Source organism: Coccinella septempunctata, chromosome 5 (assembly GCF_907165205.1).
Source record: "Coccinella septempunctata chromosome 5, icCocSept1.1, whole genome shotgun sequence".
Taxonomy (NCBI): Eukaryota; Metazoa; Arthropoda; class Insecta; order Coleoptera; family Coccinellidae; genus Coccinella; species Coccinella septempunctata.
Window position 1 is genome coordinate 31750375 of NC_058193.1, and position 15734 is coordinate 31766108.

The 15734-nt window shown below is 37.6% G+C and overlaps 1 protein-coding gene across 12 annotated transcripts in view; it reads right to left on the bottom strand.

Annotated features, from left to right (window-relative positions):
* Nucleotides 1-15734, bottom strand: part of LOC123312845 (partitioning defective 3 homolog) — a 73525-nt gene that overhangs the window by 12107 nt on the left and 45684 nt on the right. For 8 of the 12 annotated variants that reach the window (XM_044897372.1, XM_044897370.1, XM_044897371.1 and 5 more), the window contains exons 2-3: nucleotides 11800-12008; nucleotides 1009-1209 (exon numbers count right to left, since the gene is read on the bottom strand). In XM_044897372.1, coding sequence (XP_044753307.1) covers nucleotides 1009-1209; nucleotides 11800-11994 — 396 coding nt within the window. In that variant the 5' untranslated portion in view covers nucleotides 11995-12008. Of the gene's footprint in view, nucleotides 1-1008; nucleotides 1210-8443; nucleotides 8528-11799; nucleotides 12009-15734 lie in introns of those variants that run through there. The other 4 variants (XM_044897380.1, XM_044897375.1, XM_044897377.1 and 1 more) reach the window with 2 other exon arrangements.

A 15734-nucleotide genomic window follows, 5' to 3' on the forward strand; every position in this document is an offset into this window, starting at 1 on the left:
CTACGTTAAAAAATTTTTTTTACGATCTGATACTCCATTCAAAGGAGGAGGGTGTTTATATGGCTCTGAGTATTCTCAGTGAAGGTAAAATAAGAACACACAAATGAGGGAATTAGAAGACAGTTTATTTGGGGCAGACAATATTTGCTGCATCGCATAAAGGTTCAGTGCTAGCAGTGATTTTTGCCAACCATGAGATCACTGCAGTCTGCACTCAACAATTCACAGCTGGTTCTATGATTGTAGAATTTTTGAGAGGTGCACTCTACTGCGATGATGCACTGCACTGATTTTGCCCCCAATCAGATGTATTCACACAGCTACGTCATTTACAGCTTGTGCTCCAGAATCTGGAGTGACTCCAAGGAAACCAAGGCATTTTCTGCCAATGGTGAGGTGAGTAACTAGGTTACCATTATCAAATGGATGTATGAGATAGCTGGTGGGTAACCACCTCTATCAAAGCTATTCCCAATCTCAAGGAGGCAAGAAGGTGTAATATGCTTCCTTCTATGGAGCCTAGTAGTGGATGAGCTGCTCCACAGGCCTACCGAGGTGGAACATCAATCCAACTAAGACTACAGCAACTTCATAACCCTACCTTAAGGCTGCAATAGTCTGACATGCCAAGGCAAGTCAGAACAGTGAGAAAACCCTTGTGCTCGATAGAATACAAAGGTTAGCCTATGTTTGTACCACTGGAGCCATGATAACGTGCCCAAACAAGGCACTGTAAATCATTACAGACACGACACCTCTCCATTTTGATAGATTATAGCCCATGAAGCCATTCTTCAGATCATTTTTTGATCTTGTAGGAACTTTTTGGAATGATCCAGCCCTGGAAGAATCCTTCAGGGTAATTCCTCTTCTTTCGAGGCTCTTCCCTCTATGCCACAATAAAAGACCATTGGGTCTCTTTGGAACTCATCCCTAGTTACGTTGCCACCTCTTCAAGGTAGGGCAAACGTTGGCCTGTTCGAATATCAACGGTTAAAATCAACTCACGTGAAATATGTCAGGACTTCCGGTGCCAACGGAACTTCCGCTTGCTCCGTCCCCACCTCCGTGATGAGGACCGTCGCCATCTTCGAAGGTAGCTAGGATCTGCTCCCTGTCGTCAACAACGTCGCAAAGTTTGTCGTCCGGATCTAAGATGCCGCCACCCTGGGTTTGGAGATTGTGGACGGATACCCAAGTGGCTGGACCCTGGAAAAAACAAAAAATTTCAATTTCACATCCAGAAGTAAAGGCATAATATAGGTAGGGTGGTAACCAGGGACCCAGTACGCCCCTGTCGCCTTCCAGTACATTCCCGAGCCTCAGTGAATTCTAGAAGTGTTAGGAATTTGGATGAGAGTAGAATAGAAGAAACGCTCAGCAATTTAGAGGCTGAGTTATAGAGCCACGAATTATGTAGACTTTAATAAAAGTGTATATAAATTACTGTACATGTATATTGTGAAAATAAATTGGTGAACAGAAAACGTTGCAGTTTGTACTGGCCACTAGAGAGCATGAAGAAATGTGTAGGCAGAAGGAAAACACGTTTTTAATTGAAAAGTACGCTAACATTACTTTTTATTGACGATAAAACATGATGGAATGATAATTCTCAATTCTCACAAACTGTTGTTAACTGTAGGTGACTGGTAATAGAGACAGAGGGGGGTCAAACAACAGTGAAAAATTATAGGCTATTTACGCACACAAATAACCTGTAAAATCTTTCAAAGGATGGTTCATATGAGAGTCAGAAGCGAATAAAGGGCTTTTCGAATATCAATACTGAGTAAATTTTAAACGTAAGACCTATCACAGTCCTAACGTGATTTCTCGATCTGCAATGAATAAGAGAAATAGTCTTGAATCGGAAAAAGGTGAAAATCTGTCTTCACAGACATGGACGTAACATTCGACTGGGCATTCATAACTGAAAATGACCATTGACGCATCTTTCAAGGGTTTCTTTATCGATTCTAATGTATTTTTTTTCTGGGCAACAAAACATGAAGATTGCATGATGGTCATAGATGATTCTGCGGACATATTTATACTAAATTTATTTGATTTTCCAATTTGATGAGTTGCATTTGTTAAAAAAGTTCATCTACGGTACTGTCAATAAGAAATATAAACCGATATGGCTAACCAGTAGTTTTATTAATTTACTTTTGTATTCTGCTTGAAATTGGCGTGTTGAGTAGCTTCCTGTTCGCCGTATGATCTCGCAATCGAGAGCACCTGAATCCAAAGCCTCAGGTAGGCATAATTTAAAAAGGAACGCTCTCATCTGCGGCCAGACTCACAGTCCTCCTATACGAAGCCATTCAAGAAGCAATTCCTCTCCAACAATTGAACCGTTCTCACTACGGTATGATGTTGAGCAATTTGCATTCTTGATAGGAATGTAATAGACGAATGGAATCCTTTGTCGAAGGCCGAGATCAATTATGAGAAATCTATATTGCGAGCAGAGTTGCACTATGTACCTACATATGTGTGTTCAGATGTGGCTATTAATTGTTTGCCATATGACAAAGGTAGGCTAGATTGACAAAAAGTTATCAAATAAACGAACTAGGAAATAACAGCCCTCTTTTTATTTACAAATTGTTGTAATGAATTCATTAATACTAAATGTCACTTGTCAAAGGTACTCACTGAATAAGATTCAGGGATTCCCACCTCAATCACCTACCGAAGAATGAAACCGTGAATCATTACGACCGAAAGAGGCAAGAGGATGATCGTAATCTATGTCTTCAGGTCTCTAGAGATACACCAGAGTTTTTCTTGCGTCAGGCTGGAAAATATCCAGCCGGTCGTCTTTCAAGGACATGCTTAGCAGACCCTAAAGTACGAAGACTCTTACTAACGACTATAAAGTGCATCGTAGAGCGTGAAATTAATTTCGTTAACCGAAATCTAAGCCTTTGTCCGAGTCCTCACATCCGAGAAAAGATACTTCCGTTGAAGGCCCAAGTTTGACGGCATCATCAGGGTTATCGAGGAAAAGAAGAAGACATATCATATACATATATTGAAACGTTCTCTATACGAAGATATATTGAAAAATTCTTAGCCTACTATAGAACCAAACAAAATTTCAATGTCAAAACATTACTCAACATATTCTCCTCATAATTGGATAAATTTATTACAGCGAACCTGCAATGTTTCTAGACCTTTAAAAAAAATTTTTCTTCTTGCTCTGCAAACCAGACCTCCACATCTTTTATTAACTCCTCGTTCCACATCTCTTCTCTTCAATTTTTTCCCGTAATGGTCAGTAATATCGAATAGTAATCTCCAGTTATTGTTCTACCCTCATCCAAAAAAATCAATCATGATTACTCTATGGCAATCCCAAAAAACTGAAGCAAGAACTTTTCCAGCAGATTTTTGGACACGAAACTTCCTAGGTTTTGGAGGAGCAGAGTGTCGCCATTCCAACGATTGTTGCTTTGTTTTTGGATAATGGAAATGTATCCAAGTTCATCCATAGTGACAATTCGGTTCAAGAAGTCTACATCGTTTTAAAATCGAGCACAGATCGAACGCGATGCTTCTACCCTTGCACGCTTTTGGTCAACATTCAAACATTTGGGGATCCATTTGCGGCAATTTTTCTCCTGTCCAAATTGTCGTGAACTATATGATGAACGCGTTCGTATGAAATATTCAGTACTTCAGATATCCGTTTTAGCCCAATTCGACGGTCTGATAAGATCATGTCATGAACTGCATCGATATTCTCGAGGACTGACACAGAAACTGGCCTTCCCGATCGGTCATCATCTTCAATGGAAAATTTACCTCCTTTGAAGCTTGCAGTCCAATTTTTAACGGTCGCATACGAAGGACATTGATCACCAAGGGTATTGAGCATATCTTCGTAAATCTGCTTATCTCTCAACCCTTTTAAATACAGGTACTTGATGATGAGTCCAATTTTTCGATTTTCACAATTTCGGTGGACCTCTTCTTTCTTTCAATTCATTGCGTAACTCTGGTGTACTTTTTTTGATCTCAAACTTTACACTGACACTTCTAATGGGTTATTGATCGTTGCTATGGTAACGCAATATTTTTTATGCATGGAACTTGTCTAGGCTAACTAGATATCAATACATCCTCGTATGTTTGAATCGCTGAGACATTTTTTGAGGCATAACTGGGCAGAAATATGGAAGAAAGTAATGGATAGCCAAAGATAACTTCCTTCAAATCTGCTGTAAGACCATTTTTCTCACAGTAACACCCATAAACCGAAGAGAATCACCTGAAAATCGTATTTCATCCCTCAATTTTTTGCGCTAGTGTAGATATGTATGACAAAACAGCTTAAGAATGCCTAACTTATCTACAATTCAATACCAACTTCTGATAAACTAACATAATCTCAAATTTCATCGAATTGCATCAGGTATGTACCTCGAAATACCTCCAGCAACGAACCACAGATTTCGAATCTCTTACGTAACGACTCATCTCGGTCCCATACATGGAGGAAAAAAAAAGGAAAGCGCCCAGGGTCGACAAACTCGAACCATGCCGATATTCGCGACAGTAAAAGTGAAATCCTTTTGAACTTGACCATCGATTTTTACGCATTTGTAAGACGTGACAGCCTTAGGGAATGCGAGAGTTGAATGTTGAATGATGAAACCCAGCCCGAAATGGATCTAGATCTCAGTGAAAGTAATGATTGAAGACGGCCGTGTGCGAAGATTTAACGAATCGGAAATTGTTCAAAGGCCAGTGTCGAAATTTTCAGCCAAGTCGGTTCGAATTGGTCGATTGACATACCACAGTCTCCCAGGAAGAAGGACTACTGCGTCTGCTTAGAAGACTCAGACTATCAGCAAATTCCTTACATGAAAGACAACGAAGTAGGAGATCCAACACATTGATAACACATTGATTACAAAAGAAGGTAAATTATTGGGAATCTGAGGTAATGATGGCAATGAACTTGCTGGGAATTATTGCCACAGAATGTAAATGTACTAATGTGAAAGGGTCTAGCAGAAACTGAGGACTTTAGATTCTATGGGCAGGTGGATGAAACTACAGATCCTTTAGTGACGGAAAGCCTCACCATTATGAGGATGTTTTGATATCTAGCTAGCCTAGACCAGTTCCATGCATAAAAAAATATTGCGTTACCGTAGCAACGAACAATAACTCATAAGAAGTGTCAGTGTGATGTTTGAGGTCAAAAAAGTAAACCAGAGTTACGCAATAAATTAAAAGAAAGAAGATATCCACCGACATTGTGAAAATAGAAAAATTGGAGTATCGAGCCATCATCAAGTACGTGTATTTAAAAGGGTCAAGAGGTAAGCAGATTTACGAAGATATGCTTAATACCCTTGGTGATCAATGTCCTTCGTATGCGACCGTGAAAAATTGGACTGCAAGCTTCAAAAGAGGTAAATTTTCCATTGAAGATGATGACCGATCGGGAAGACCAGTTTCTGTGTCAGTCCCCGAAAATATCGATGCAGTTCATGACATGATTTTATCAGACCGTCGAATTGGGCTAAAACGGATATCTGAAGCACTGAATATTTCATACGAAAGCGTTCATCATATAGTTCACGTCAATTTGGACATGAGACCTATACCACTGAAAGGCTCTGGGCCAGAAAGTTGTCCCTTTCTTGTGTGTGTTGGCCTCCTAGTTTGAGAAACTCGTGATGAGGGGCGCAATAGGTTTTAACCTGCAGACACCCCTTATATCTACAATCTACAGTGTTTCCAAGACACACAGTGTATCAAGGAAATTAACATTGAGTAGATGAAAGCCCAAAGCATCGTGGCAGCTTGATCATTTGGTTCTGGCTTCAAATACTACAGCGTCAATTCTAATCGTGGTTTTGAACCATCAATATTCATAGATGGATTTCGATTCTCAGAGTCAGGAGAGATTGTGAAATCTGTCTTCGTTTTCTATTTCTCGAAACATGATTAGGATTTAGCTGCATCGACTCCATGCACGTTTGATACGAGTTTCCATCCGCTACGAGTTTTACAGGCTCCTTTTTCCGTGTCGCAAAAAAATCGCGAAATTCATTTACCGCATCCGCTATAGCGTCGATTTTAATTATAAACTCGGTTGTTCGTAGAAGGCGTTCCTGAAATCGCCTAATAAAGTGGGCACCTCCTCATTACACTACCGTGTATATCCAATTATCTTCATAATTATACAGGGCGATAAAACGAGAACAAAAAGTCTACAGTTGGCGTGACTAATCGAGAGGAACGTTAACTATCGATAGGTAAAACGGTATCGATTAGTTGGAGAGGGTGATCTAGTCGATGGCTTTCACCGTTCTGTCTTCAATCCACTTCTTCGAAGTACACACACAACCAAAGTTACATACTCCACGAATACATAGTAACACAATCTTTTCAAAGCCCCCAATCTTGTCACTCACTATATTCTTGATCCGTATGGACAATCTCTTCAGTTTAATCGAGAATATCATAGTTAGCTTCTTAGACGACACTACTCTGACATCTTCTTTCACCAGTGACCTCCTGGTGAGATCACCAGAAGATAAACGAATGGAGCTCTTCCATTTCAAACAATAACAAGCATCTCTATCTTATTTTACTGTGACGAAAAACCAATCAATCCAATGATGAGTGAATCTGATCCCATCAGACATAGGACGTGTTGATATCTAGTTAGCCTAGACCAGTTCCATGCATAAAAAAATATTGCGAGAAAGAAAAATTGCTGCAAAATGGATCCCCAAAAGTTTAAATGTTGACCAAAAGTGTGCAAGGGTAGAAGCATCGCGTTCGATCTGTGCTCGATTTGAAAACGATGTAGACTTCTTAAACCGAATTGTGACTATGGATGAGACTTGGGTACATTACTACGATCCAGAAACAAAGCAACAATCGATGGAATGGCGACACTCTGGTTCTCCAAGACCTAAGATGTTTCGTGTCAAAAAATCTGCTGGAAGAGTTCTTGCTTCAGTTTTTTGGAATTGCCTTGAAGTAATCATGATTGATTTTTTGGATAAGGGTAGAACAATAACCGGAGATTACTATTCGACATTACTGGCCACTCTACAGGAAAAAATTAAAGAGAAAAGACGCGGAAAGCTATCCAAAGTGTTTTGTTTTTGCAGGACAACGCCCCTGCACACAAATCTCATGTTGCCATGCAAAAAATTCGTGATTTAGGATTTGAATTACTAGAACACCCCCCTTATTCACCATATTTGGCTCCATCCGACTATCATCTCTTTCCTCAACTGAAAAAAAGTTTAAAAGGTCGTAAATTTTCTTCCAACGAGGAGATAATAAAAGCTGTGGAGGTCTGGTTTGCAGAGCAAGAAGAAACATTTTCTTTGAAAAGTCTAGAGACGTTGCAGGTTCGCTGTAATAAATGTATCCAATTAAGAGAAGAATATGTTGAGTAATAAAATATTTCGACATTGAAATTTTGTTTGGTTCTACAGTAGGCTAAGAATTTTCCAATATATCCTCGTATATAGCTCATCCACAAATTAATTCCAACGCATTATTATCTGTCGAGTCTAGAACGGCCTGATGTGGACCGGTCAAATGGTCCTCCTCAAGGTCGGATTTCCCCAAACTCATCTTTGATCGATCAAAGTGACGTCAGGGAATCCCGTCCATAGACCCATTCTACCTGGTCAAGATTCCGCCGTTTATGAGTCAGCGTTATTTGTTTATAAGAGAGGACCGAACTCATTTGTTGCGAAGAACAACAATTGGTTCTGATGAACTGTTAATGCCGAAGTCAACGTATCCGTTTCTCGTTTGGAAATCAATATGATACACGAAAGAAGAGTTGGTGGTTCTTCGAATTGCGACGGTGGTTATAACAATAGGCCTCGTGAGCTAATAATAACAAATGGTTCATGGAACTCCAGGTCTGTAAGATGGGTAAAATTATAATTATGTGGAGATGCAAAAAGTCATATAATTCACAGAATGCACCCACATAAGTTTGTTCAATATTATGTACCTACTCTATTTTCTTCATTCACTGATCTTTTGTGGAAGAAATGTTCAACAGTTCCTAAGCGTCATCAAAAACGAAGGATTTATACAGGATTTCTTCATTTTTGTGGGTGGGTTGTATCTTTTTTTCATTGCTCAATATTTTAATCTACTCCCTAACTCTTATAAGTAGTAATAAAAAAACGTAAATAGAAGATAGTACCATACATACTTGTTCACTTATTTTCAACGTGGAAACCATATGGCTCAAGCTAAGCATTACTTTCGAACACAAAATCTTGAAAAACAGACAAAATTCCGTAGCCTACCTATCAATTTTTTTCGATTCTCGTGAATCCTCGTGCGTTATACATGGGAAAAGAGAATACTCGAATGGGAAAGTAAAGGATAGTGTAAAAATATGAATACTTCATAAATAGCTGCTTACGTGAACCGAATTTTCATCAGTTTCCAAAATAGTCTCAAAAATGGCACTGTGTCTGTACGGTTTCACCATTTTATTCCAGAAATTTCATTTTAAACGCACGACATTCACAGCAAAGAAGAATACCGCCAACTACCCGACGTTATACTTTAACATCACCTGCGTTCTGTTGCTACTGGACTGAGAATAAAGGAATTTCTACCTGAGCATATTGGATTTGAAAGTTAGAGAAAATGAGATGAAGATATACCATATTCATTTTATATTTTTATAATTATATTAATGTATTTCACGCGGGCGATTTCAGCTACTGCACAATCATATAGAGGCGATAGAGTTGATCAATTCATGTTGGTTATCGTGCATCAGTTGATTAATGACCATTGCATTTTTTTGAAAGGGTAATTGTGCCGATTTATTTCAGGCTTGAAAGGCGTGATATTAGATTTTATTGAAAAGAATGAAATAAAATAATATGGAATAAATCTTCAAGTTTTTATTCGAAAATACCGAAATAGATGAAAAAAATGGACAAGAGGCGTATGTATTATCTTCCTCATTATAATAAACCCTCCAACTATGTTTATTTAAGCAAACACACGAAAAAAATTTAATGATCTATATCGATATTCAATTTGCGTTATACGAGGATATATTGAAAAATTATCAACCTACTATAGAACCAAACAAAATTTCAATGTCAAAATATTAATTACTCAGCATATTCTAATCTTAATTGGATACATTTATTACAGCGAACCTGCAACGTGTCTAGAGCTTTCAAAAAAAATTTTTCTTTTTGCTCTGCAAACCAAACCTCCACAGCTTTTATTACCTCCTCGTTGGAAGAAATTTTACTACCTTTCAAACTTTTTTTCAGTTGAGGAAAGAGATGATAGTCGGATGGAGCCAAATCTGGTGAATAAGGGGGGTGTTCTAGTAATTCAAACCCTAAATCACGAATTTTTTGCATGGCAACATGAGATTTGTGTGCAGGGGCGTTGTCTTGCAGAAACAAAACACCTTTGGATAGCTTTCCGCGTCTTTTCTCTTTAATTTTATTCCGTAGAGTGGTCAGTAATGTCGAATAGTAATCTCCGGTTATTGTTTTACCCTTATCCTAAAAAACAATCATGATTACTCCATGGCAATCCCAAAAAACTGAAGCAAGAACTTTTCCAGCAGATTTTTGGACGCGAAACTTCTTAGGTCTTGGAGAACCAGAGGGTCGTCATTCCATCGATTTTTGCTTTGTTTCTGGATAGTAGAAATGTACCTAAGTCTCATCAATAGTAACAATTCGGTTCAAGAAGTCTACATCGTTTTCAAATCGAGCACAGATCGAACGCGATGCTTCTACCCTTGCACGCTTTTGGTCAACATTCAAACATTTGGGGATCCATCGTTTGTGTGAAATATTCAGTACTTCAGATATCCGTTTTAGCACAATTCGACGGTCTGATAAAATCATGTCATGAACTGCATCGATATTTTCGGGTACTGACACAGAAACTGGCCTTCCCGATCGGTCATCATTTTCAATGGAAAATTTACCTCTTTTGAACCTTACAGTCCAATTTTTCACGGTCGCATACGAAGCACATTGATCACCAAGATATTAAGCATATCTTCGTAAATCTTTTTACCCCTTACCCCTTTAAAATACAGGTATGTACTTGATGATAGCTCGATACTCCAATTTTGCGATTTTCACAATTCCGGTGGACATCTTCCTTCTTTTAATTTATTGCGTAACTCTGGTTTACTTTTTTGGCCTCAAACTTCACACTGACACTTCTAATGAGTTATTGTTCGTTGCTATGGTAATGCAATTTTTTCTATGCATGGAACTGGTTTAGGCTAACTATATATCAATACATCCTAGTATTCTCTACTGTCTATATATTTTCAGATCAAATTCATGAAGTACATTGCAGATCAGTGTAAAACGTCGACAACAGTATATTTTGCAGTCATTCATCCATATTCAACATTATCAACTGTGAAAATCTCCTTGAGCAAACTCTATCTCTACGCAATTAAGTAATTAAAATACACTCAACGAGGTAGTTGAATATGCAAATACTAGTTTCAAAAGAACTGCAATACATCAGCCTCAGACGGTACCATAAGTTCTCATACTTGTTTCTCCCAGACAAAAGGCTTAGTTAATTGATAGACATTTTATTGGTATCATGCAGGTATTGGATGTTAAGAACCTTCCAGACATTCCACATTGAAAACACATACTTTTTGAAACCCATGTTTTTTTTATAAATGTACGAATACCTAAATTTCATTTCAACATAAATACTTCCAATGAAACTCAAATTCTCCAGAATTATCTGACAAAATCGAATCAACACACTCCCTGAGGAAAAAAAGAGAAAAACCAGGCTGCCAATAAAAAACAATGGACGGAAGTTCTTTGATTAAGTTACAACCAAATCACGAACGGCTTCGACATATCCTTTTACAATGTGATTTATCGTTTTGCAATGCGAGCAAACTGCACTCCACTCTCGGGAGCAATTCCGACTGATTTTCTGAACGCTTCGATGACCATAGAATTTCGTTCCATAAACCCACTTTATCTTGATCGGTAAGGCCTTTGGGTGTCGCTATCTGTGCCATTAGATAAGTGGAGACGGTAATCGAGGAAGAACTTAAAATTCCTCGAGAACTCTCAACTTGACGAATGCGATCTCCTTCTAGAGACTGAAAAAATGGTCGAGGACTCATTTCAGGGACAGGGAAACTCAATTTGTCCACCCTTATCGGTTGGTTCTCACGCGTATCTGTCAATTGACGGGTCACGTTTCGTGTGTTTCAACTTTCGTTGCTGGCAGAATATGGAACAAAAACGTGAGCTTTCTACAACAGGAAAGCTCATTGAAAAAGTCTGGCTACGTCGTCAAGTAGGCTATGAAATTTTGAAGGTTGTGGGACTACGAATTTTAACCCAAGTTCATGGTTTGCGTACGTCAAAGACAATGCATTATTACAATTAATACAACAACAATTCGACCTTAGCCTGACAGTTTTCCTGGGACATGTTACATTAGAAGCTGGTTTAGACACAAAATATCAAGCTTCAAAATTTCATAGCCTAAGTTGGACTGAAATTAATTCTATTTACGTTGTGCAATTGGCTGCCAAATTTGACGCTACTGGTTTAGTCGGAAACAAAAAGAAAGATACGACGCGAGGGACGTGGCTGTCTTAGGTCATGTAGCAATGGATACGACCTTTAGTACTAGAAAATTATCCGATGTACCTGGTGTTTCACGAGATACTTCATGGAAGCACTGTTTCCTTCCAATAAATAAATAAACAACATTACTTTCTACCCTTCTTACCGATTTCACTTTGGCAGGGCACCATTTTTGACTAGTGGGCTTGGTTATGGAGATTCTGGTGGTAGATCTGCCGCGTACGTTCCTCTGCAGTTTTTCCACATTGTAGGTGTGCCTCCAGCCGAACAATTGAACCAGTTTTTCGGCAACCTCCGAGCATTTTGGTCCGGCGTTGATCGTTTGGCATGCGTCGAACATTTCACATCACAGCACTGAGGATGATCGATAAATATCGAAACTTTATACATATTCGTGAGGTACGCGTTACGAGCTATGTCGGGAGCATCGAGAAAGATCTCAAGACAGAGATTAGAGTATAGAAAAATCAAGTTATGAATTACAGCAGAGTGGCTCGCACTGTATAAAGGGTGAGTTTTTGAGTGGTACAAATATTTTAACAGTAGATTCTTCAGGTCAAAAGAAACACTTTTTTCTCATACGATTTTTTCCGAATCGGGTCGGTTTGAAAGATACAGACTGTTGAAAAACCATAAAAACATGTTATTTTTAGTTTTATCTCACAAACGGTTTTATCGAATGAAATGAATTTGGGAATATAGTTTTTCCTTTATTTGATGAATCTTTTTCGAACGCAAGATATCACCCACGTCTTCCAGTTTACTCATTATGACCATTACGTACCATAAAAATACCAAAAATCGAAGAACCCAACGCTTGAGACTAAGTTTGACGTTATCTAATGAATATTTGAATGTTTTGTAAAATGAAAGTATTCTTCATATTTTCTTGTATAATGCGCCGTTTTCGAGTAATTTGATGTTCAAAAAATAAAAAGTATCTGTGAAATCTGAAAAATTGGTTACTTTGAATAAATACAACTCTGTTTAAAAAATCCAAAGATGTGTATTGTCACAGATTTAGCACTCATTGTTAAGGTTATTTTGAAAACTTAAAATGGCTATATCTTCTTATCTTCTTATCAATACTTACTGTTAAAATATTAGTATGAGTCAAAGTCTCACCCTGTATATTCAATGACATGCTGCACCTAGGAAATTTGTCCACTTTTTAACCCTCTATAGGTTCATTTCCTACGAACTCCTGATGAAATTATGTTTAATTAGTTTCACTTGCCGAATTCGCTCAATTGGTGGCATTTTTGAGAGATCGCTCACTTAGGTTAGCTATCTCTTAAAAAATGTTCATATGATGATTGAGTTATCAGAAAAAAATAATTGAACGTTTTGTTTTTTCTCTGTTTGGTCAAAATATTTCCACCTTTCCATTGTACTGCGATTAGGTCTCTCGATAAAACTTCATACATAACGTTGCTTTGTCACACCAGCCTCTACTTCAATCTACAGAAGCATGCACGAAAGCCACTCTATTCTGAATCAAGTTACGAGAAAATTTCTGCGGTGAAAGGTCCAGTTATTTCCATAGTTTGCGGCGTTCTGTCTCTGGATAGTCTTATTATTAAAAGTATGCATTCCTCCATCAGTGAAATACCGTTGTCGTTTTTTTCGATTCACCTGAACCTATGCTACTATAACTAGTCGGACAATGTTGCAAATCTGCATTTCGCTCATTAGCTGTGTTCGTGCGTCATTCAATCCATGAGATTTCTTCTCAGGGTGTAACTCGTTAGCTGGATGCACGCATACGAGAAATTAACGAAGCGATCTGACAGGATTTTACCCTTCACAGATGACTCAAACGGTTGAAAGGCCTCCTGGATAGGTTCAAATAAGACAATCCCTGAAGAGGGCTGAAAAATGTTTGCCGAAACGTTGGGGAGAATAACTGTCCAGAAGAGGAATGAAGAATTTAATCTTTCCTCATCTTTCAATGATTATTGAATCAAAAAAGCCTTCAAGATTGAATAACTCCACTGAAATCTCATTCTCCACAGACACTTCCTGTTCCATTGAGAAATCCAATCGAGATTAATTGATTATTTATTCTTATCATCGTTCGTGAAAGTAAAAATATTCGATATGGAACGGACAGGAATTAATAATCAGTACCATTATTAATCAAAATATAAAGATGTCGAGTAAACTACGAATTTCATTGAGGTTATTACCAAATTTATGAATTGCCCGTGCATCTCGGTCAAAAATTAAAACTCCATAAAGAGTGTGCCACATTTGGCGGCATTCGAGGTAAAAGTTGATTCAAATCTGGTAGAAAATGCAACTGGAATTTTTATGTATTCCATTTTAAACTCGGTAACTAGAGCTTGTTAATGAAATAACGATGAGTTTATGCCTGAAACCCGTTAGTATTAATGAAGTTAATAGCCTATATCAGCTTCAACCCCATTTAGTTCGAGACAAATTGATGATTACACTCGTCACCAAACACTTGTGCCATACTTCTATTCGTACATTAATTTCTGAAGACAGGAAATTACAAAGTTTCATAATGAGCGATGCTGAAACATGAAATTGAGTTCTTCTATAAGAAATTTGTGTTTGACTTCGAATTTTGTATGGTAAATCGCAGTTTGGTCGTTAGTTAGTTAAACTGCTTTATTAGGGTTGTGATTAATGTTTGGTGTAGTTTGTGACAGGTTTTAGGCACGATTGAACCTTGATTTTTTCAACGGTATTTTACTTAATTGAAAAATTACTCATGAACATGTGAATATGTTTACTCATATTCTTTGCCACTTTTTGCTATTGAACAGTATCCGTGGTTCTGTGCGAGGAAATCACAATGTTTTCCAATCATAGTTGATTGCAACTGCTGCAAAGGCCAACAATAATTATAATCAACGATAAATTATCGGTTTTCTGATAGCAACAAGCCTATTGAAAACGGAGAAAGTAAGAAACAGAGTTGGTAACAAAAACTTTTACTCGTAAAGGTGCTGTGTAGAATTTCATTAGTCTGATAGGAAGTTTGAAAGTAAATGAAGGATTTCCGAGTACTAGGAAGAATTCAGCATGGTTTCTAATGCAGTTTTGTCGTTCGAGGATAACATAAGATACACATACATATATGTGGATACAGGATGATCATTTGGCTTTTGTACAGAGTGCGGGTCATTGAAAATGAAGATCTGGAATCAAAAATCGAGTTGTTAGAACGTGAAAATTCAATTTTTCGCCAAGTTATTCGATATTATCTGATTCTCGTTTAAAACCAAGTATACTCCATTCACTTTTATTTTAGCACTCGGTTGGCCATGGAAATTTGACACATTTCACTCTGTATAGTACGAAAATGTGGGGTTATGACGCTTGTCAAAACATTTTTGGGTTTTAAATCAACGCTATGTTGACCGTTCTACGTAAAAGTTTCAGTAATTACGTTTTTGATCACAATGTCAAATCTCTTCGGTAAATGTGTGACGAACATAATTGAAGTTTATACAAACTGATTGAACGCATACCAAATCCAGTTATTTGTGTGGAAAATACAAAAGATCAGTATAATATCATAATATGCACTAGCTTGAGGAGAGTTAATGTTCGTTATCTTCTTTGGCTAAAGTTTGAATACGTTACATCAGTTGTGGATTTCAAAAATATTAACCCGAAGATGAAATGCATATGATGCGGTGGTTGGGAATGGGTATCTCCCGAAGGAATTAACAGATAATTACAAGAATGTTGAATTCTTCAACAAAAATCATCTTGCATCAATATAAGTAAAAGGAATTAAAGGAAGTTTCAAGATAAACTTCACATTTGAACAAAAATTTCTCATGAATAAACAATTAACAGGACAACTGGCGCGTATTTCTGGCTGTTCATCTTAATACATCGATATAATTATAATAATTAGGTATTTATTGGTACATTAAGACATTCACAATGTATAGGACAAGTCAAATGAAGAATAGAAAAACTAATTTTCGGGAACTTATTATACGATGACATTAATCGAAAATCCTGTAGTAAACTTTTCGCATTAATTCACGCAAATATAAAATTCTCAAATGCCACCACTTTTTTGGGTCTCCCAAT